Raw genomic sequence first — 21,115 nt, forward strand, 5'->3', positions numbered from 1 at the left:
TTGTTATTATTATTGTTTTACTTAGTCATTGCTTATCCAGCTTTACCCTCATATTTGTCACTTTTGCCGATGCCTTCAAAGGAACATGAAAGATCTTGTTTCTTTTGCCTCAGGTACAAGTTTTAGAAGTTCTTTTAATGGAGTTTATAAACTCCTTTGGTTTTTGTTTCTCTGAAAATCTCTTTATTTTACCATTTTTCTTGAAAGAAAGTTCTTGGGGAAATAATTTTCTTTCGGCACTTAGAAAATGGAATTTCATAGTCTTCTGGCTTCTATTGTCTTCTGTCTCTCATTAGTGCTATTAAGAAGGTATCCATCAAGCTCATTGTTGTTACTCTTGTCAGCAATCTTAAAAAAATATGCTGCTTTAAAAATTTCCTTTTCTTTCTAGTGTTCTGCAGTTTCAATATGATGTGTCCAGGTGTGAGTTTCTTTTTATTTATCCTGCTTGGGGCTTTTCAGGTTTTTGAATCTGAGCATTTGTGCCTTCTGTCAGTTTTGGAAACTCCTTAGCAAATTCTCATTTTGAAATGTTTATCCTTCCCATTTTCTCTATTATTTCTTTGTGGAAGTCTAATTAGAAATTTGTGAGACCTTATGCTATCATCAGTGTCTCTTAACCTCTCTTTCATAAAATTTTCTGTTTGTCTTTCTGTACTGCATTCGGAGTATTTTCTCCAGTTTCAAGTTCACTAATCTTATGTCTTTTGTGTTTAATATACCATTTAACCTGTCAAATGGATTTTTAATTTCAATTATTCTGATTTTCACTTTAAGAAGTTCTATTTGATTCTTTCTCAATTCTGCTTGGTCTCTTTTTTAACAGCTGCATATTATTTTACCCATTCTTTTTATAAAACCTATTTAAATGTATGAAATATACTCATTTTATATTCTGCATATGATCATTCCAATAGCTGTAGTCATTACAAATCTGATTTTGTTGCCTGTTTTTTCTGCTGGCTTCTCCCTCATGGTGTCTCCCTCATGTGTGTTGTGACTTTTGATTGATTGATTGATTTGATTTTCTTTTTTCTTTTTTCCTTTTCCTTTTTAAAAATTTTTCTTTCTTTTCTTTCTTTTTTCCCTTTTTTGTGACTTTTGATTTAAATTCATTTTTAAATGAACTTCATCTGTGAGAAGTCATTAAGGCCTGTGTTGAGGTTGTTTCTGCCACATACTTGGTGGCATGTCCTCCTGAGATCACTTCAAAATAAATGATGAGATTTGGTTTTTCACATTGCATTCACGGAGTGATCAGAAGTCCTGAGGACAGCCAATAGCTATTACTTCTCTGGATTTCTTCTTTCTCTTTACTATGTTTTGTTTTGTTTTGTTTTGTTTTTAAAGATTTTACTTATTTATTTGAGAGAGAGAGAATGAGAGAGAGCACGAGAGGGAAGAGGGTCAGAGGGAGAAGCAGACTCCCCGCTGAGCAGGGAGCCCGTTGTGGGACTCGATCCTGGGACTCGAGGATCATGACCTGAGCCACCCAGGCGCCCTCTCTTTACTCTGAACTCGAAGGATTTCTCTTGTTCTTTATCAGCTCATGAATGTATGTGGAGTATCTTAAACTTTGCTATCTGGAATTTTATACTGTTTTTCAAAGGAAGGATTGTTCAGGGCATCTACTCTGTCACATACAAGTCAGATGGTAAAGAAACTTTCTGCTCTTGGCTAGAATGTAAAACTACGTGAAAAAAGTTTCTGGTGTGACTTGATGTACAAAACTTCTTTGTATATTTCTTTTTCTTTTTCTAGGGTAATCGTGGAGCCCCGGGGTCATCTGGAGAAAAAGGAAATAGGGGAAATTGGGTATGTGTGTAAAAAGTGAGGATATTCTTCTCTTATATTTCTATTGCGTAAACTGAGCTTGACAGTTTATTTTTAAGACAGTATATTTCTATTGCGTAAACTGAGCTTGACAGTTTAAAGTTTCTAGAGGAAATAATCCTCTAGTGGTTTAAGTTCTAGATTGGGAGTTAAAGGGCAATAAATATTAGCTATTTGGAAACTTTAGTGAAAACCCGCCCATGCTGCTAGTGAAATGAGTGATGGAAACCAGCTTCCTTAGCCTTTGGAACAGTAATCACCATTCCCTACCTCACGGGCTTTGCAAAGCTCCCTGTCGCCAGTGATTCAGTCTCACACTGCAGCCCTCTCAGCCACATCCTTCACTACTGTCAGTCCAAAAGTGTTCTTTCCAGTCAGATTGTACGACTCATTGTCCCCTAAGAATTCCTTGTGCATGCCCACCTCTGTGTCTTAGCTCATGTTAGGTACCCCATCCTCGAGTGGCTTTTCCCTGCTTCCATCTCTAGTGTTTATTTGAATATCACTTTCTCTCTGATTTCCAGCTCCTCTCTTCCCCCCTCAGGATACCCTCCTACATCATAGTCTGTAGTGCTCTCTCCCTTCTCTACATCCTTCCCATATTATATATATATATATATTTTAAAGATTTTATTTATTTGAGAGAGAGAATGAGAGAGAGACAGCATGAGAGGGAGGAGGGTCAGAGGGAGAAGCAGACTCCCCGCTGAGCAGGGAGCCCGATGTGGGACTCGATCCCGGGACTCCAGGGTTATGACCTGAGCCGAAGGCAGTTGCTTAACCAACTGAGCCACCCAGGCGCCCTCCCATATTATATTTCTATGTAAGGAAAGGCCGATGTCTGGTGCATGTACGACAGCTCTGCCTTCCTGTGCCCAAGGCAGATATTATTAAGCAATTATGGAATCCAGCCAGAGGGATCCATCTCAGAACTGTTATAATCAGCTTCTGTTGATTGACTGGATTAGATAAGGGGTGGGGTTATGTTTTTGTGTGCCCCTTATGGAATTAGAGTAATGCTTTTACCCCAAGGTGTGGATTGATTTCCTGATAAGTAAAACAAGGAGTCACAAGAAAGGGTTCTTTATTGGGGTAGGTTTAATTGATAAGCTGCAATTTGGAGATTAGATTTTGGAGAAGGTGGGGGGACACTACACTTCTTTCAAGACCAGAGAGCCTTCAGTTTCCATCTAATTTAGTTAAATTCAATAAACGCATGTTAAGGGCTTCTTACTTGTAGAGCGTATCTAGCAAAACACTTAGAAAGTTGGGCACATCATAATAAGAACCAAATACCAGGCTCTGTACTCAGCATTTTAATTTATTATTCCATTTAATTTCCATAATAGCCTGATAAAATGGGTATATCTGTTTCACAAATAAAAAAATTGAATCTTAGAGAAGTCGAAGAAATTTGCCTAGCTAGTAAATTGGATAGCAGGGTTGGAATTTAGTATTTTTTTTTTTAAAGATTTTGTTTATTTGACAGAGAGAGACACAGCGAGAGAGGGAACACAAGCAGGGGGAGTGAGAGAGGGAGAAGCAGGCTTCCCGCTGAGCAGGGAGCCCGATGTGGGACTCGATCCCAGCACCCTGGGATCATGACCTGAGCCGAAGGCAGACGCTTAACGACTGAGCCACCCAGGCGCCCTGGAATTTAGTATTAAGCAACTCCCTTTTATCATTATATCAGGCGAGGAAAGACGTAAGGTGGAGTTATAAGTAATAATAAGAAGTAGCATGGGGCGCCTGGGTGGCTCAGTTGTTAAGCGTCTGCCTTCGGCTCAGGTCATGATCCCAGGGTCCTGGGATCAAGCCCCGCATTGGGCTCCCTGCTCCGCCGTTGGCCTGCTTCTCCCTCCTCCACTCCCCCTGCTTGTGTTCCCTCTCTCGCTGTCTCTCTCTCTCTCTGTCAAATAAATAAATAAAATCTTTAAAAAAAAAAGAATTAGCATTTTTTTTAAGAGCCTAGAGAACATTCCATTCCCAGTGTGTCTGAGAACCAGATCTCAGAGATGGGTCCCACTTCATTATGCTCAGAATGTGGCATATACTGTCTAGAACCAGGCACATAACACAATTTGAGGAAGGTTCCTGGGGTGGGGGCTCTTCCCTACTCTGCGGGAACTACTACACAGAAGGGGTACCATTAACAGCAGGTTGTAAGAGAGGCAACCATTTGCTTATTACGTCATAGTCTTATGGCAAGTTGCTTCACCTCACTGGTTCCCTTTCTATAGTAGGAGCTCCAGAAATATTTTTCTCTCTTTTTGCCCCTTTGTCATGAGATCTTGTTGTGTCAGTGCTGCCCATGTCTGTGGTAGGGAAACCTTCTTCTTATGTGTGTTTCTGTGTAGAAGTATCAGGGAGAAGTGGAAAGATCAGGGACTTGGTAGTAGGGAGAGGTGGGTCCAACTTCCCTTAGCCTTAGCTTACTTGCATGCAATATGGAATTCTTGAGTTGTAAGGGTTTAGTGAGGTAATGCCCACCTAGGGACACAAATATCACAGACTTCCAATAAAAAGTATGCTCTTTTCTGCATTGCAACCTCACCTTTTTAGCTGCAAATGCTTTAAAGTTCAAGTACTAAATTGGTCTTTTAATGTGATTCTCATTTTCCCTCTTAATGTTCTCTTTCCTTTAGGCAATAAAGGATCTTTTAAAGTGACACATGTTTTTTTCCTGTGATTTAAGGGCTTGACAGGACCACCTGGACCTCCTGGAGAGCACGGAGAGCCTGGGTTAAGGGGAGACCCTGTAAGTGCTGGTTGAAGGATTCTGTTTTAATCCAGGAACTTATAAACAGCTTGCTTAGACACAAAGACAGCAATTAATTATTCATCATGAGACATCTGTTCAGCCTATCTTAGCCTTGCAACAAATAAGAGATTTGTGAGAAAACCCATCTTATAGAACATTTGGGTTCTTAAAGAGTTCACAACTTTAATTGCATTGGGTATTCGGGATTTCTGAGCAGGCCCAGACAATTAAAAAGTCTACTTTGGTGCCTTTAAAAAAATCATATTTCCTCTAATTTCTTTTCCTATCTTTCCCATCCATTTGAGGTAAGCAACCTTTTCTTTTCTCAGGGAGATCCTGGAGCAGATAGTTACATCCAAGGCCCTAAGGGAGAAAAAGGAAGGCGTGGACATTGGGTAAGATGGTCTCTGTTTGTTTGGGGATGCTGGTACATGTGGGAAAGATGTAGCTGGTGAAGAAGGCTTGAGCGTTCCGACTGGATCAGCATAGAGAGCAAACCTGTGGGACTCCACTGCCCGTGGATACAGGAGCTCTGAATGCTAATCTCCACTTATAGCCTCGTCCTTGCATTCTTGTCTAGTCATTCCTTTTTTCCTGAAAAAAATCTCACTTCCCACAGCACTAGTAACACAAATTACTTAGTCTCCTTTATCCTTGGTTTCTTCATCTCCAAAATGAAAGCATCAGGCTCAGTGATGCCTAAGATCTTTTCAGTTTAAAAATTCTCCAGTTTCATAATGATGTCTTGATTTAAAAGCGGTCAGGCCATTACACCGCTGACTTGCTTTCCACCACTGCGAATGTTGATTGATGTGAATCGAGTACTAACCATTTTTAAAGATAAGATCCTTGTTTAGCTTGGAAGATTGGAAGTGTCACGACAGAAGATCTCACCAAAGGTGGAAGGCTTGTTAACTTCGCAGATGCTGCTAACTGGCTGGAAGCCATATTTAGATGTTTTATGTCCTAGTCATTAAAATGCACGACTGAAAAATGGGACTAAAGTAACCCAAGTGTCTCAGTCCTTACATCTCATCATTCCCAATTTCCAGAAACAGGGTCTGCACAGCAAAATTTTTACAACCTCTATTTGCTTTGGACTCCAGTTTGCCTCCTTTGACTAAACTTTAGGATGTTGATTCTCTTCCCTAAGTTGTGACTCATTCACATCCATTTTATATATGTCCAGAACCTGAGTAAAATCCAGTTTGTAACAGGATCAGTATTATGTAGCTATGCCAGAAAGCTGTCACTCCTTACTGCAAGAATTTCTCATCGTGTTGTTTATTATAGTTATTTTGGACAAAATCCATTGAGAGGGTTCTCTTGGGTGAGTTGAGATCAGAGAGCCCTGTGAATCGCTACTCAATCAGTTATGAGATTGAGCTAAGAGAACAGCAGGGCAGTTCTTAACCCGTCTGGGCCCTGGTTTTCCTCATCTGCAAGGTGGGAAGGTTAGAGAAACCATTTCAGAGTTTCCATGAGTTAATGGTTGTCATGGGAAGGAAGGTATATGAGTTGAGCTTTGTTTCCATGGTTTGCTCGTGGTTTTACAGCTAGGAAAGAACTTTGGCCTCTAGACAAACTGTCCAGTACTGTGTGCATCACAGCGATGGGGAGAACGTCCTGCTCACAGTTTTCAGAGGTCTGTCTCCATTGCTGACTTTATAGCTAAGGGTTAACTTGGAACAGCAGATCCCTGAATTGTGTGTGCAAACCAAAATTGTGACCCTCTGAAGTGGTGCCACGTTATCCTGCACTTGTGTTCTACGTGGTTTCTACTCCCATGCTGAGCTCAAAGAAGGGTGCTCAGTATTCTCTGAATAGCCTTGGGTAATAAAAGTCACTCTCACCGATTACATAAGCCTGCGGCTGCGGAAGCTGAAATTCTAGCCTGTTAAGTGCCATTAGAAGATAAACCTCAAGGGGGCAGTCTTTCCTCGGTACAGGTTTCCTTGGCTATCTCGAAGCACAAGCAGAGCATTCCTACGAAACCAGTCATAAACAGAAATGGAGTAAGCGAAGAAGCAGTTACCATTAATTTCTACAGAAATATTTTTAAGTGTTCCCTGACCCCAAAAAGCCAAAGCCTCTCTTTGGCTTTCCTGATACCTTAGGACACATCTTCATAAGGGATGCACAAAATAAATTGAGATGCACGGATGCTCAGAGTTCAAAGCTATGGCGGCTGGATGCTGAGATGATGCTGAGTGTGGTCCCCTGGGAGGGAGCGAGCGTGGCTTGGCGGGGCCTCTCACTGTTTGGAGGGCGCGCTGCCTTTGTAAGCCTCGGTGGCAAAACACATGCTGAGTGCTGTTTTCACTTTTCGCCCTTTTCTGTAAAAGTGAAAATCCTCCTTGAGTTTCTTTTGAAATTCAAATATTTTTGAAGAAAGTATGAACACATACTTTTAAAGAGGGAGGATACCTGTATTTGTTTCTGAGTTGGACCAAAGAGCAGATTCTATGTTGCAATTTGGATGGAGACAGTCCCCCAAATGAAGCAGTCTTTTATTTTTTTATTTTTTATTTATTTATTTGACACACAGAGAGAGAGAGAGAGAGAGAATACTAGCAGGGGGAGCAGCAGAAGGAGAGGGAGAAACAGGCTCCCTGCTGAGCAGGAAGCCCGATGTGGGGCTCGATCCCAGGACCCTGGGATCATGACCTGAACCGAAGGCAGACGCTTAACCGACTGAGCCACCCAGGCGTCCCGAAGCAGTCTTTTAAGTGAAACAGAAACTTTATTGTATACCCAGTATGGGGGAAGGGATGGAAAACCCATCATGCTTTTCCACTTCTGAGAAGGAAAACCAATACAACCCTTTTGGAAGGCAATCTGGCAACATACATCAGCTAGGACTGCTGTTTGTTGTTTATATGTTTTAATAAACATGGGTTTATATATTTTAATGTACAATTTTTTATTTTAATATATGAGTGACAAAGCCTGACTGGCAGTGTTTAGCTAATAAACATGTTTTTGATAATCCAGGGAAAGGTGATTTCTGGTTTGGTACACTAGCTCAATGATGTCATCAAAAGCCAGGGATGTCATCAGGGACTCAGCCCCTTTCTTCCACGGTGCCATCCTCAGTGTGGTCCCTGGGCTTAGCAGCCCAAGCATTTTGTCTTAATTTTTACATAAAATGCCAGAAGGAAAGGCGCTTTCCTTTCATCAGGGCACTGCCAGCAATATTCTCTTCTTGGCTCATTTGGCTCATTGACTGGCTCCTGTGCTCCCCACGTGCCCTTGCCTCATTTTAAGAAACCCAGAGAAGCAAGTTTCTGACAGAGGGAATGAGATTTCCGTGACTGGTTCAGACCTGTCAGAATTTATCCCTTGGAGCTGGGCGTGGTGTCCCAAATGAAACAGATTTTCTTAGCAAGAAAGAAAGGGGCAAGAGAATTGTGTAGCCCCCAACTGTGTCTGCCACGGATTAAGGTGCGTATGTTCTTTGATCCAGTCTTTCCCATTCTAGAAATTTATCTCGAAGCTAATCATGGACCAACACAAAAATTTAGCTCCAAGGATGGAGATTAGATTATTAGATTTTAAATCACTACACTGTTTGAATGTCCGATGATAAGGGATTGTTTATATAAACAATGGCACATGATCAAATATTACTAAGCCATGAAAAATAGTTTAGAAGACTATTTCATAACAAAGAAAACATTCATGATGTAATATTAACTGGGAATACAAAACCCTGTATTCAGCAAGAGTCCAAATTGATAGAATGTAGCTATATCTATCTATTCTGGAAGGATAAACACCCAGAACTTATGCATTTTTTTCTTAAACTTATTCTCTGAATTGTTGAAATATTCTATGATGAACTTGTATTATTTCTTACCCCGACTTTTCATTTTGAAAAATTTTAAATCTACAGAAAAAGTTGTAGTTGCAAGAACAGCATAGTGAACGCCAATTGTTAGCATTTAGCCATATTTACTTTATGTCTCTCTATACAAATACATAGGTAATATTTGAAATATTTTGCTGAGCCATTTGATTAGTTAATTATTTAATTAATCAAGTGTTAATTGAAGGTCTTACAACATTTCTCTTCCAAATATTCAACAAGTATCTTTTAAGAACAAGTACATTCTCTTATATAAACATAATACAGTCATCACACTCAAAAAAATTAAATATGGCACAAAATTATTTTCTAATATGCAGTCTAATATTAAGATTTCCACACTTGCCCCAATGATGCCCTTCATGTCTATGTTTATTGTTGTTCTTCTGAGACCCAATCAAGGACTACGGGGCATATTTAGTTGTCTTGCCTCAGTTGTATTCTTCAATCACAGCTGTTGTCCAGTTATTTGTTTGTCAAATGACATTGACATTTCTGACCAGTTATTTTGCTAAACATCCCCCAATTAGGATTTGTCTGATAGTTTCCTCATGACTAGATTCAGGTTAAGCGTTTTTGGCAGATTAAGGAAGGTGATACCTTTCTTTTTTTTTTTTTTTTAAGATTTATTTATTTGCCAGAGAGCGAGAGCAAGAGCGAGAGAGAGGGAGGGAGGGGGGGGGGGGGAGCACAAGCATGGGGGGGGGCAGAGGGAGAGGGAGAAGCGGACTCCCTGTTGAACAGGGAGCCCGATGTGGGGCTCGATCCTAGGACCCTGGGCTCATGACCCGCGCGGAAGGCAGACGCTTAACGGACTGAGCCACCCTGACATCCCTAGGCAGTACCCTTCTTAGTCACCAGGAGGGACACTGTGCCTGGCTGTCTAATTACTGGTAGATTAATTTGGTCACTTGATGAAGATGAGGTTCGCCAGACTTATCCATTGTAAATATACTTTTTCCCTCCTTGTAATGATCAAGTAATCTGGCAATGATACTCCGAACCTGTAAATTTCTTGTTTCCCCGACAGTCTTTTACCCAATGATTCCAACATCTGCCAAAATGATTCCTTTGCTATGCTGGCTGCAAAAAACTCTCTACTTTTGAAATGAGAAAATGATAAGCATTTTAAGAAAGAATCTTTTTTATATCTAGACCAATCATGAGAGTGCCTTGTCTGAAGCCTCCTCTCTCATACAGCCTACTATATATCTATAAAAAATTCCCATTATAAAAGTAACACTACTGGGGCACCTGGGTGGCTCAGTCGGTTAAGCGGCGGACTCTTGATTTAGGCTCAGGCCACGATCTCGGGGTCTTGGGATCCAGCCCCGTGTCGGGCTCCGAGCTCAGCAGGGAGTCTGCTCCAGGATTCTCTTTCTCCCTCTGCCCCTCATTTCTCTCTCTCAAATAAATAAATAAATCTTAAAAAAAGGTAACACTACAGATATTTGGAACACAGAAAAGTAAAATGTAGAGAAAAAATTAATAGTTCTGGTAGCCAAGAAAAACATCAGTTTACCGAACTTTCCTAACTTGGTGATGGCAAAGCTACTCTCCCTGAGAAAGTCAGATAAGGATCCCCCGGGCTTATTAAAACATGTTGCATACAGTATAAAGAAATGAGGAAACATCGTTTTGTCTTTCTCCATATTTGGGATAAATTATTCTTTCAGAGAATTTAACATACTTGAAAAGAATGTAATGACACATTTTTTCTCCTTCATAAGCTTTTTGAGAAACATAATTTTTAATGGTTGCATACTCTTTCAATAAGTGTTTCTACCAACTTATTTTATCCAATTTTATCAACACTTCCCTCATATTGTGGGATATTTATATTGTTTCAGAATTTAATCTATTATAAATAACAGTTGGAAGAACAGCTTTGCACAATGTTTTTATTTCTGTATTTCACATTCTTTCCCTGTTTATGTGTTCTTACTGAGTTAGCATGTGACTTTACTGAGTATCTAAAATATCCCTACTTGGGATCCAAGGTGGTTTCTTTTTTTTTTTTTTTTAAAGATTTTATTTATTGATTTGAGAGGGAGAATGAGATAGAGAGCATGAGAGAGGGGAGGGTCAGAGAAAGAGGCAGACTCCCTGCTGAGCAGGGAGCCCGACGTGGGACTCGATCCCGGGACTCCAGGATCATGACCTGAGCCCAAGGCAGTCGCTTAACCAACTGAGCCACCCAGGCACCCTCCAAGGTGGTTTCCATTTCTCCTGAAAGATGGACTCATTTTCTCTGGACATCACTCCTCTTCTCATTTCTGACCTTAAAGAAGTGAAAGCACTAGAGGGTTTCCTCATCCTGACTATGTGTAACTTCTCCCTCTGTCATCATCTGTCTATATTGATCAGTCTGCATGTGCAGAGACTTGCTCTTCTGCGTTCTGTTTCTGTCTGCTACTCTGCATCCTATATGGTGGGTAGAAAGGGAAGTACAATATTTTTCAAATATTAAGCACAGGTTATTGGAGAATATGTCTGACTACTGTCCCAGCATGAGGAACCCTGAAGAGTTGTTACATGAACAATCTTTGGGAAAAGGTGCCTGCAACATGGCTATTTTAAAACACCAGAATTAATCCTTTTGCTTCTAGAGAAGTACTGACCAATAGAACTTTCTGAGATCCAATATCCTGTATCTGTGCTGTCTAATATGGTAGCCACTAGCCATGTGGAGTTACTGGACACTTGAAATGCGGGTAGTATAACTGAGAAACTACATTTTTAATTTAATTTAATTTTAATGAATTTAAAATTGATAGCCACCTGTGGCTAGTGGCTTCTGTATTGGAGAGCTCATGTCAGAAGAACAAATCCAGAAGGATGTAGACATCTAAATGCATATTCCCTTTACTTCTTCCTTTTCAGGGACGTTCTAGTTTTGATGGACCTCAGGGGGAACCTGGAAATGTTGGCCCTCAGGTTAGTACAATCACCCATGGGTTGTATTTCACCTGCTTTTGTGGAAGAGAGAGGTCAGCTGTGGGGAAAGTTGGCTTGTTTCCTTCTCTAAGGTCTTTGCTTCCCTTCTATTCATAGGGGTCAAGAGGAAGACGAGGTGTGCCAGGGCTGAAGGTCAGTGTTTTCTGGAAAGACTTGCTTCTTATTCCACAGATATGGCTACTTTAAATAGTTCTCTCTGAGGTCCAGGGGAGTTCTGGTTGGGCTGTCTGAGGTGGCAGGAAGATCACTGAGTTTTCATCGAGACCTTTTCCATGAAGAAGAAAAAGTTTATATGGTTCTCTGCTTCCCCTCCAACATAGTATAATCTTTCATTTAGGTTGCAAAAAAGCTAATAATACCTTAGTGAATGGTTTTACCTCTGAAATAATGATTTTTCCATTTAAAGACTTGGGACTTCCTATGGGTGCTCCAGGGGACCTCATAGTCCCTACACGATGAAAAAAGATTGAGCTTTTGCATTTATCCAAATGGGAAGGATGTGATTTGAGGGTGGGATAGGGGCCATCTCTGCCGGGGAACTGTATTTTACTAAGCAATTATCTAGCACCAGCCGCTGTGCTACACCTTTATTTCTAACACCTCAAGTAACCCTTCTATAACCCCAGGAGTTAGGAGCAAAATTGGTTACCTTTTACAGATAAGAGAGAAGATATAGATTTAGCAAAACTTGTCAGAGACCACATGGCTAATAATCAGTGGAGACAGGATTCAAATACAAAGATCAGGATGCTCTTGGAAATTTTTTCACAAAATAAATTTATTATGTAGACTTCCCTCCATCACAGTGTGGTCATGCTCTGCTGGTATTTTTTTCTAGCATTCTCATGATTTAGAGATGGAGGAAAAGTCAAAGATTGATTTATGTCAACTCTGAGCTTGTGTGTGTGTGTGTGTGTGTGTGTGTGTGTGTTGGGCAATGACTTCTGACCTCCTAGGTACAAAAGAAGATGGAACCTCTAGTCTTCAGACCAAACAGGTTAGAAAATGATGGATATTGAGAAATTCCAAGTCTCAAAAATCCAAACAAGTTTTGTTGACACCAAGTAAAATATTATTTCTCACAAAATGTTTAGGATTTGACATAAATTCTTTTTTTAAAAAAGATTTATTTATTTATTTGAGAGAGAAAGAGCGAGAGTGGGAGAGAGAGAGAACACCGAGGGAGAGGGAGAAGCAGGCTCCCTGGTGAGCAGGGAGCCTGATGTGGGGCTCCATCCCAGAACCCTGAGATCATGACATGAGCCGAAGGCAGACACTTAAATGACTGAGCAATCCAGGTGCCCTGAAATAAATTCTTAAATAGATATTCTCTTGTACTATTAATTTGGTTTTAAAACTTGTGAAATACATAATGTCTTGAACTATCATTTCATCCTACTGTTTTTATCCCCACAAGGCAGAAAGAAATTGGCTAAGTTTTGGATAATTAAGTGGCTCTAGGCAATGGAAGGAATTTCCTGCTCTTGAATTATTTAATTCTTTTGTGATGCTACGTGTAGTTTATCTAAATATCCATTCAGTTCACAGTGGGTTCTCTGCTCAGTTGGGTCATGGTTATTTTTGTTTCCTTATGTGACCCCATCTCCTGTGTTATTCTTTTTTAAATTTAATTTAAATCAGAGTGAAGCCTGTGCTCACATTGAAAGTCAAACTGCATTCATTAAGCTTATAGTGAAAAATATATCCCTGTCCATTCTTTCCAGCTCTTCGGGAGCACTTACTTTCATCTCTGTGGGCTATTCCTTCTGGTATTATTGCTGTTTTTCTAAACAGCATGCTTACTTTGGTGTTTCCTGGTTTTCAGTTTGGGATGTTTTTCTCTTGATTCCTGACTCTGTGGGATAAAGATTTTCCATAACCTGTCCATCTCCTTCTCCATACACTTACCTCCAGCTCATCCTTGAGATACACTTAATTTCTCCACTTTCGGTCAAGTCAGTTGATTGTTCATGTGATGACTAGGCAAATATTATTTGCAACTATGTAACTTTTGTTTCCCTTGAGGCACCCTCTCTTCTTATTTGCTTTGTGTTCTATGTGCCTATTACCAGTTAATTATAAAGCTCTGAGAAAACTGATAACTTCCCAATATATTCAAACACATCGGGTTTATTTCTCTTGGATTTCTCCTTCCTGGGCCCTCTGTCCTCCTGCTCTAATTCAGACCGATTGTTCTCTGGGCCTCTGCACTGTTGTCTTCTCGAGAAAAACTGTAGAACAGCGACCTCTCATTTTGGGAGCAGAGAAAAATGTGTGCAAACTGCTGCCTTTCATAGGAAGCCTCTCCATTTAGCACATTGTAATCTTGATGAATCCCTGTCATTGTTTGCTCTTTTTCCTATTCAAGCTTTGATTTTTTAAAATAAGAGATAAAATCCTAACTATTTGCAGACTCCACAGTGAAGTGGGCTTATCCAACATGTCAATAGTTTGCTAGTTAACCCAGTGTTGGAACATTGGTCATATAGATGCATTTATGTTTTTGAGGCTGTAACTTGCTAAAGATGAGCAAGTACAATCGGAAGAGTATAGTTTACAGAGGTGCTGAATTCCAAATTACAGCATCCCTTGGACGTGGGGAAAATATGGCCCATTACTGTCTATAAAATTAGATATGCTGGCATCTACATGATGCATATTAAATTGGAATTCTAAAGAAGATTTTTTAAATGGAAAACATTGTATTATGGCAAACAAATCAATGCAGAGCTTTTTTGGTAATAGGGGAAAACTTTAACTTGTTAATTATGATAAAATTAAGAACATCATTCGTTTTTTTATGTGTCCGTAAGCCCACTAGCCTCCAGCAATTATTTTCATGTTTGTGTGTTTCCGGTACTAGATAGATAATAAAGAGTTATTATAATGGGTATACTATTTTATGTCTGCTATTCTGTTTCCAAATCTTCCTATTATCATTTTAATATATTACAGCATACTCTGTAGAAGAACAGTGATTTGCTAAACAATTCGTATGTTAAGCATTTGGGTAATTTCTATTATATTAGATATCATGGTCAGCGATGTAAAGAAAAACTGTATTACAGGGTTTTTGTTTTGTTCCTGCTTTTGCTTTGCTGAAATGATTTCCTTAATATAAATGTACAGACATGGAGGTATAATAAAAGTGTCTGAACTTAGCTCCATAGAGCCAAACTGTTTTCAGAATGTTGCACTGTGAATGTCAGTAATGTTATGTGCAAACATTTCACAACCTATTTCAAAATTTCTAGCTACATGTCTTTTAAAACATACAAAGTGAGGGTTGCTGGAGGGGAGTTGGCTGGGGGTGGTAATTGGATGATGGGCATTAAGGAGGGTATGTGATATGATGAACACTGAGTGTTATATGCAACTGATGAATTTTTGAACTCTACATCTGAAACTAATAATGTGCTATATTTTGGCTAATTGAATTTAAAAAATAAAAAAAACTTAGTTATGTTTATAAATCTAGAAACCAACTGATAAAGAGCAGAATAATATAGCAGTAATGATTAAGAGAAGTGCTTCCCATTTACCTGAATAGTTTTAAAAACTTAAGAAGCATGAGGAATTGATCCATAGTGATTAATTCTGAGTTTAAGATGTTTTCTCTTTGCAAATCTATGAATAAATAGTAATCTTCCCAACACATGAACATGAAAAAGAAGGCAGAATAATTCACAAAATGGGATTTATCTTCAATCTTAGAAAATGTGTCTTCTCTGTAAAAGTGAAAATATTAATTTGAGGGAGAAATTAAATCCGTTCTTAGATGAATCATGTAAACAGCTCACCCTTTGCCTAGAGAGCCAGCTTAATGCTGTAAGAGTCTGCAGGGTTTTTTTTTTTTTTAAGATTTTATTTATTTATTATTTGAGAGAGAGAGAGCATGAGTGGGGTGAGGGGCAAAGGGAGAAACAGGCTCTCCACTGAGCAGGGAGCCCGATGGTGGCTCGATCCCAGGACTGAGCCACCCAGGCGCCCCAAATCTGTAGGGTTTTAAAGCCAGTTTTCTGGGGCACCTGGGGGGAGCTCAGTCAGTTGCGCATCTACCTTTGGCTCAGGTCATGATCCCGGAGTCCCAGGATCTAGCCCCACATCAGGTTCCCTGTTCAGCAGGGAGTCTGCTTCTCCCTCTCCTTCTGTCCCTCCACCTGTTCCTTCTCTCTCTCTCTCTCTCAAATAAATAAATAAAATCTTTTTAAAAAGCCAGTTTTCTGCCATTTCTCCATGTGCTTTATGTGTCTTGGCCCAGAATGTCACGCTTGTCGCTGTGTTCAACCTTCTGAGTTTCTTCACATGGGCTAAGGGTCCTTACACCAGCGAGCACTTAGCCCATATCCCTTAAAAGGAATGGATGGGCTTTTAGGGACCTGTTATTAAGTTAAATGAGAGCTTGGGTTATTTAAACAAAGTATTTTTGCTTCTATCACCAGCTAAGATATCGGAAGGAGACATGCAAAGACTGGGAAAGACAGTAAGAATCTGGTTTTCCAACATAAGTGGAGCCCCCTCTCTCCATATCCTCTCCAATCCCAAGAGAACAGAGCACAGACAATCAAAATCTTTTTTGTCTTTCTCTTGTGGCTCTCAAGTGACATCTTGCAGGAAAGGCTGGTTGCCTTCAATAGGAACACTAATGGTGCCTGGTGAACTCACTAAGTTTTGCTTATTTTGACAGGGTATGCGTGGAGAATCCGGTGAACGGGGTTACCACGGAGAGCTTGGATACCCAGGCTCACAGGTTGTATCAGTGAACTTGTTTTTAGTGCTAAAGTTATTTGTTTGAAATTATCACTTAGATTCTTGGGTAGGGATTTAACATATATCAGAATGGCCTTGGATATCTCTTTTCTGGGCCTTCCAAAGCAAATTGTATAGTTTCTCTCCTGGGCAGGTTAAACTCCAATAGCTAATATTTACTGAGTTCTTATTATGTCTTAAATATGGTCCTAAACACTTGTATTAACCTTTTTAATCCTTCAATGGAGGGTTATTATCCCTATTTTACAGAGAGAAATGGAGGGGGGATGGAGAAGTTAGGTAAATTGGCCAATCTCACACAACTAGTGAATGATAAAGGTGGGATTCAAACTCAGGCCGGTTAGTTATAAAATCTATGCTCTTAATTACTGCCTCTGAAGCTGTGTATTCAAAGTACTCAAATTTGGCATGAAAAATCAGCAAAGTGTTTATTGAGTATCTGTTATACATAGAGCAATTTGCTAATAGGCATGGGATGTTCAGAACATTAAGGCAAGGAAGGGACTTGCCCTCAAGTGGGGTGTTGTAAACTATTCAGTGATAACTGGAAATGTGAACTTCCAACCAGTTCTTTTGGAGTCTTCTAAGCATAACCCAAATCTGTCATTCTGTAAATCCTTCTGGAACATGTCCTACATCTTTCTTTTAAAGGCCAAATTGTTCCCAAGATCAAATGGAAGAACTTCAAAACAACATCTCTTGCTAACACATTGAACCATTCTCCATAACTTTAAAAATTCTATGAGTGTCAGGCAATAATTTTGAAAGGTTTCTGTTGTTTTTTGACTTGACGAAGGTACAAAAGAATGAAATGGGTGATCAAAGTGTAATTAGAGATTGTATTTATTTTATGATAGAAAATAGTGTCTGAACATAGAGGGAAACAACTGAGAGATGGATTTTGCCTTTCTTTTGATCACTGGCTTAATTCAAATTTGGACCCCCCACCACTGTGGCATCCTGGCTTTCTCTTTTATATTCACTTTATCATACTGCTGAGTCAAAGGGAACAAGCTGTGTTGTGAACCATGAGCAAGATAATCAATAAAACCTCTACTTAATTTCACTTCCCACTGGGATGTGGGGATAATGTTCTATTTAAATAGGTGATTACAATGCCTCACGCAGGAGTATAGAATCCACGATCCATGCTTCTAATAGGAAAGCATTTCTCAGAAAAGCTGGAGAAAGATTAGTGTTGAAATCAGTAAAGTTAAATGGATTGGGGAGAAAATGGTACCTCCCCAGCAATGTGCCCGGTGAGGTTAGGCTATTGTACTATTGAGGACAGGCCTGTTGGTTCTTGATAAAATCAAAATGTGCCCTCTGGTCCTCAGTCCTTGTATCTATAAAGCAAAGGTTGAATTTCCAAAGGAGATCAGTATCTTAACAGCCCCTATCATTCCCCTTTCAGGATTTAAAATTAGTTGGGCATATGAAAATATAAAAGCAATGTTCTGAAATTTTAGGGCTCATCAGATTCAACTGCAGAGGTGGTTACAGGTATAGATGCTGAAGGCCCACAGCCAGTGCTTCCCGTGGAGTGAGCCTGGGGTGCTCCCTTTCAGATGCTGCTGAGTAGTGTGTAATAAACATGAGAGCAGTGGGTCAGGGCACCCTGATTTATGCTCCCATCATTGACCAAGGTGGCTTTGTGGTTACATGGGAAATAAATAGCTCCATAAACATTGGTTGAACTTTAATTTCATCTTTGGGCTAGGGACTGAGAGGAAGGCAAGGACCACCAGGAAATTCTGGACAAAGAGGCTTACCGGGTGCTGAGGTAGGTTGGAAAAACTAAAAGCTACAGTAGAGCTGCTCATTAACAATGGCCTGAGTATTCTGGACTAATAACATAAAGCTACACTGTTTGCTCTGGGATTGGTGGGTATCAGGGGTTTCTAGCAATAGCTCATTTGATCACTGGGTGTACCCCCTTCTACTGTAGGTGCATTGTGGGAATATAGTGATCGATGAGATTGGGTCAGAGCCCCAAGGGTGTTTAACACAAGCTGATGGTGGCTTACCTATAGTGCGAGAAAAAATAGAACTATAAAAGGGGTATACAAGACTAAGTTACTGCTCATAAACATAAAAGGAAGCATTACCATCCCAATTTTATAGATGAGGAGACCGAGGCTCAAAGGGTTTAAAAATGATTTGTCTTCTGGATAGGAAGTGGCCAAACTGGCTCCCAGCTTGGTTCCTTCTGGTGCCCCTTCTACTCCTGACCCAGGATCCCAGTGGTTCATAGAAGGGTCAGATCTCATTGAGACAGATGATCAGGAGTGGCCTCCTAATGATGGGAGCATCTGATATAGCTTAAAGCCTGAGCAGCGTGATTTAAGTTAGGGATAAGCATCTCGATCTGGAGATTCATAATAGCAGCTCCAGGATGGCCTATGTCCTAGTTCTGTTCTTACTCTCCCTATCAGGAAGAGTCTAACGCCCTATAAACCGACTGTATTGCTTTCATTTTCATTTGATAATATTTTCTGTTTGGAGTGGGTGAAAGTCCAGGTGTTTGTCTTCTCGATCTCCTAGTCAAATGGTGTTTTTCCCCCTAGTAGCCAGATCATTGCTCCAGTGCTCAGTACTTGGCAGATGTGGCCTCTCGCACAGAATGCCTCCCTCTTCCTCCCTGCTACCTCACCGCCCTCCCCAGCTCAGAGGTTAAATGTGCATAGGAAGCATTTTGTCTGTTGAAAGATACAATTAATTGTATAAAACATTAAAGGTGATTTGTGAGTATATTACCAGTTCCAGACCATTTCAATAATAACAAGAGTCAGATAGTTAACTCTGTGGCCCTCGAGGTGATTTTAGTCCTGATCTTATTGCAGGGGGTTCCTGGGCCTCCAGGGCCAATTGGTTCCAAAGGAAAAGCTGGACCAACAGGAATGAAGGTGAATGTCAGAGAACACATCTCATTTGATTGCAGCTTGGGTTTTCTTATATGAATCTCTCCTTATGTGATTGTTTCCAGCAGGAGTTTCTGATATGGTTGGTGGTGGTATTGACTGGCCATTACCTTATAAGTGGATGGATGGATACAGAGAAAGAAAGACATATAGACTGACATATAGAAAATGGATGGATAGATGGCCACCTATATCAGTAGGCAAAGACATATCAATAAAAAGATAAATATATGAATTCAGTACAAATAAAGCTCACATTCACACCTAGAAAAGCCAGAATAATATGAGATTCTGTTCCTGGTGCTTCATACCTGGTTTTGCTAATTTTCAGTGCCAAAATCTCTACTATATTTGTTATTATCTGTATGTAACAAGGTCCAGAGGAAGATACTTACCTTGGACTATATGGGGATGCCAACAGGACCTGAAAAGTGTGACTGTAGAATCTCTAAGGAAAATGACATAAGATTGCATGAACTCACAAGAGAAAATTAACTTCATGTTTACCATTTATTGCAAAAGGGGGAAGTTGGTGATGCAGGAGCCACAGGCCCGCAGGGTCCACAAGGACTAAGAGGGCAACCTGTAAGTCTACTGTCTCTGTTTTGGACTCTGGATTCAATGTCTTGTTTCACACCAAATTCTAACATTCTTGATGAATATTTGCGACACAAATATGGTTTGAACCCCAGAGCTGTTGTGAATCTAAAGAGTCAAAGATTCTCAAACTCTTCCTATAAATAAAGAACCTACAGATGTCTCAGGGATTTATTTTGCCTTCTCCCCATGCTGTTGAAGAGGAACGTGCCAATGAGCCTCTTCTGTTTGACAAGGCTATTTTACAAGCATGTGAGACTATTTGGAATACAGATGTGTTCTATGAAACATTTTTTCCAGGGAAACACATAAGACAGGCAATCAGAATTGCAAACTTTTAAGTGCGTGGGCCCAATTACCCAGAAATAACCTTTGGAGACCAAGGATTGTCAGAGGTTTACTTCAACAGATACTACTACCAGAGACAGGGCTATGCATTTATACCTCCCTTAGTCATCCCTTCTAAATATGAGAGCACGTTAGTGATTTTATGACTATTCTCAATTCACCATTTCATTGGAATGAGCTTTATGATATGGAAAAATGTTGTCTTTCCTGCAGCTCCTATTTATTTCTGAGATTTCTTTCGTCAACTGTGGGCAAAACCTGCTGTTGTTTTGCACTCAGCACTGAAATTGCATTTGTTAGTCAGGGGAGGAGAAAAAAGCAGGCTTAAAAGCTTAAACTTAAACATTGAAAGGGAAAGAACAGAACAGGATTGTTGTCAAATGGAATCTGGGACAAGTAGTGTTCTGCATCTACACTTGATCCAGACGATGAAGTTAGCACTGTTTAACTGTGTGAAAATACCCTGATTTAAAATAATGCAAAGCTTGTTCCTACTGATCTCTCCCTGGGACAGACCAAGCTGGGGAGCACTGCCTTTCTGGAAGTGTCATTTCAGGAACATCAAAGGCAGATATCTCCAAAATAGACAGTTTGGGTCTCTGGGGTTGTAGATGCCTGAGGCTCTGTGTGTCCTTCAGTGGAGAAAAGATGGAGTAACAGCAAATGAACCTCATTTGCATCCTTTTTGCCCCCCAATAATTCATCTTTGGCAATCTTCTTTATCTTATTCTTTTTTATTTTCTAACATTTCAAATTTTCTTCTTTAGGCCACAAGAATGATCTTTGTGGCTTAAAATTTAAAATTGTCCTTCGCAGTTGACTACTTGGTTTAGGTGCAGTTTTTGTCCATTCAGCAAAAAGCACCTAAAAGGTTCTGAATTCTCTCCTTAAGATAGGAAGTGCACTGTGTATATGTACAGAGGCTAAGATTCAGTAGTATCAACATATTCATAACTGTTAGCGTCACCTTCACCTCCACCTCGACCATCACTGCCTCCACCAACAACACCCTCACCGTGACCAAAATTACCATCACCACCACTGTGACCACCATCACCT

General features: G+C 40.1%; 1 protein-coding gene across 1 annotated transcript in view; it reads left to right on the forward strand.

The window, feature by feature from the left end:
* The window catches only part of LOC118003458 (collagen alpha-4(VI) chain-like), an 89,652-nt gene that overhangs the window by 36,964 nt on the left and 31,573 nt on the right, over positions 1-21,115 (forward strand). Inside the window, exons 16-24 of the mRNA XM_034994543.1 lie at positions 1,762-1,815; positions 4,529-4,591; positions 4,924-4,989; positions 11,346-11,399; positions 11,517-11,552; positions 16,108-16,170; positions 17,911-17,973; positions 19,034-19,096; positions 19,634-19,696. Of these exons, the coding sequence (XP_034850434.1) occupies positions 1,762-1,815; positions 4,529-4,591; positions 4,924-4,989; positions 11,346-11,399; positions 11,517-11,552; positions 16,108-16,170; positions 17,911-17,973; positions 19,034-19,096; positions 19,634-19,696 (525 nt within the window). The remainder of the gene's footprint in view (positions 1-1,761; positions 1,816-4,528; positions 4,592-4,923; positions 4,990-11,345; positions 11,400-11,516; positions 11,553-16,107; positions 16,171-17,910; positions 17,974-19,033; positions 19,097-19,633; positions 19,697-21,115) is intronic.

This window comes from Mirounga leonina, unplaced genomic scaffold (genome assembly GCF_011800145.1).
Source record: "Mirounga leonina isolate KUSES-001 unplaced genomic scaffold, KU_Mleo_1.0 Mir_115, whole genome shotgun sequence".
Classification (NCBI taxonomy): Eukaryota; Metazoa; Chordata; class Mammalia; order Carnivora; family Phocidae; genus Mirounga; species Mirounga leonina.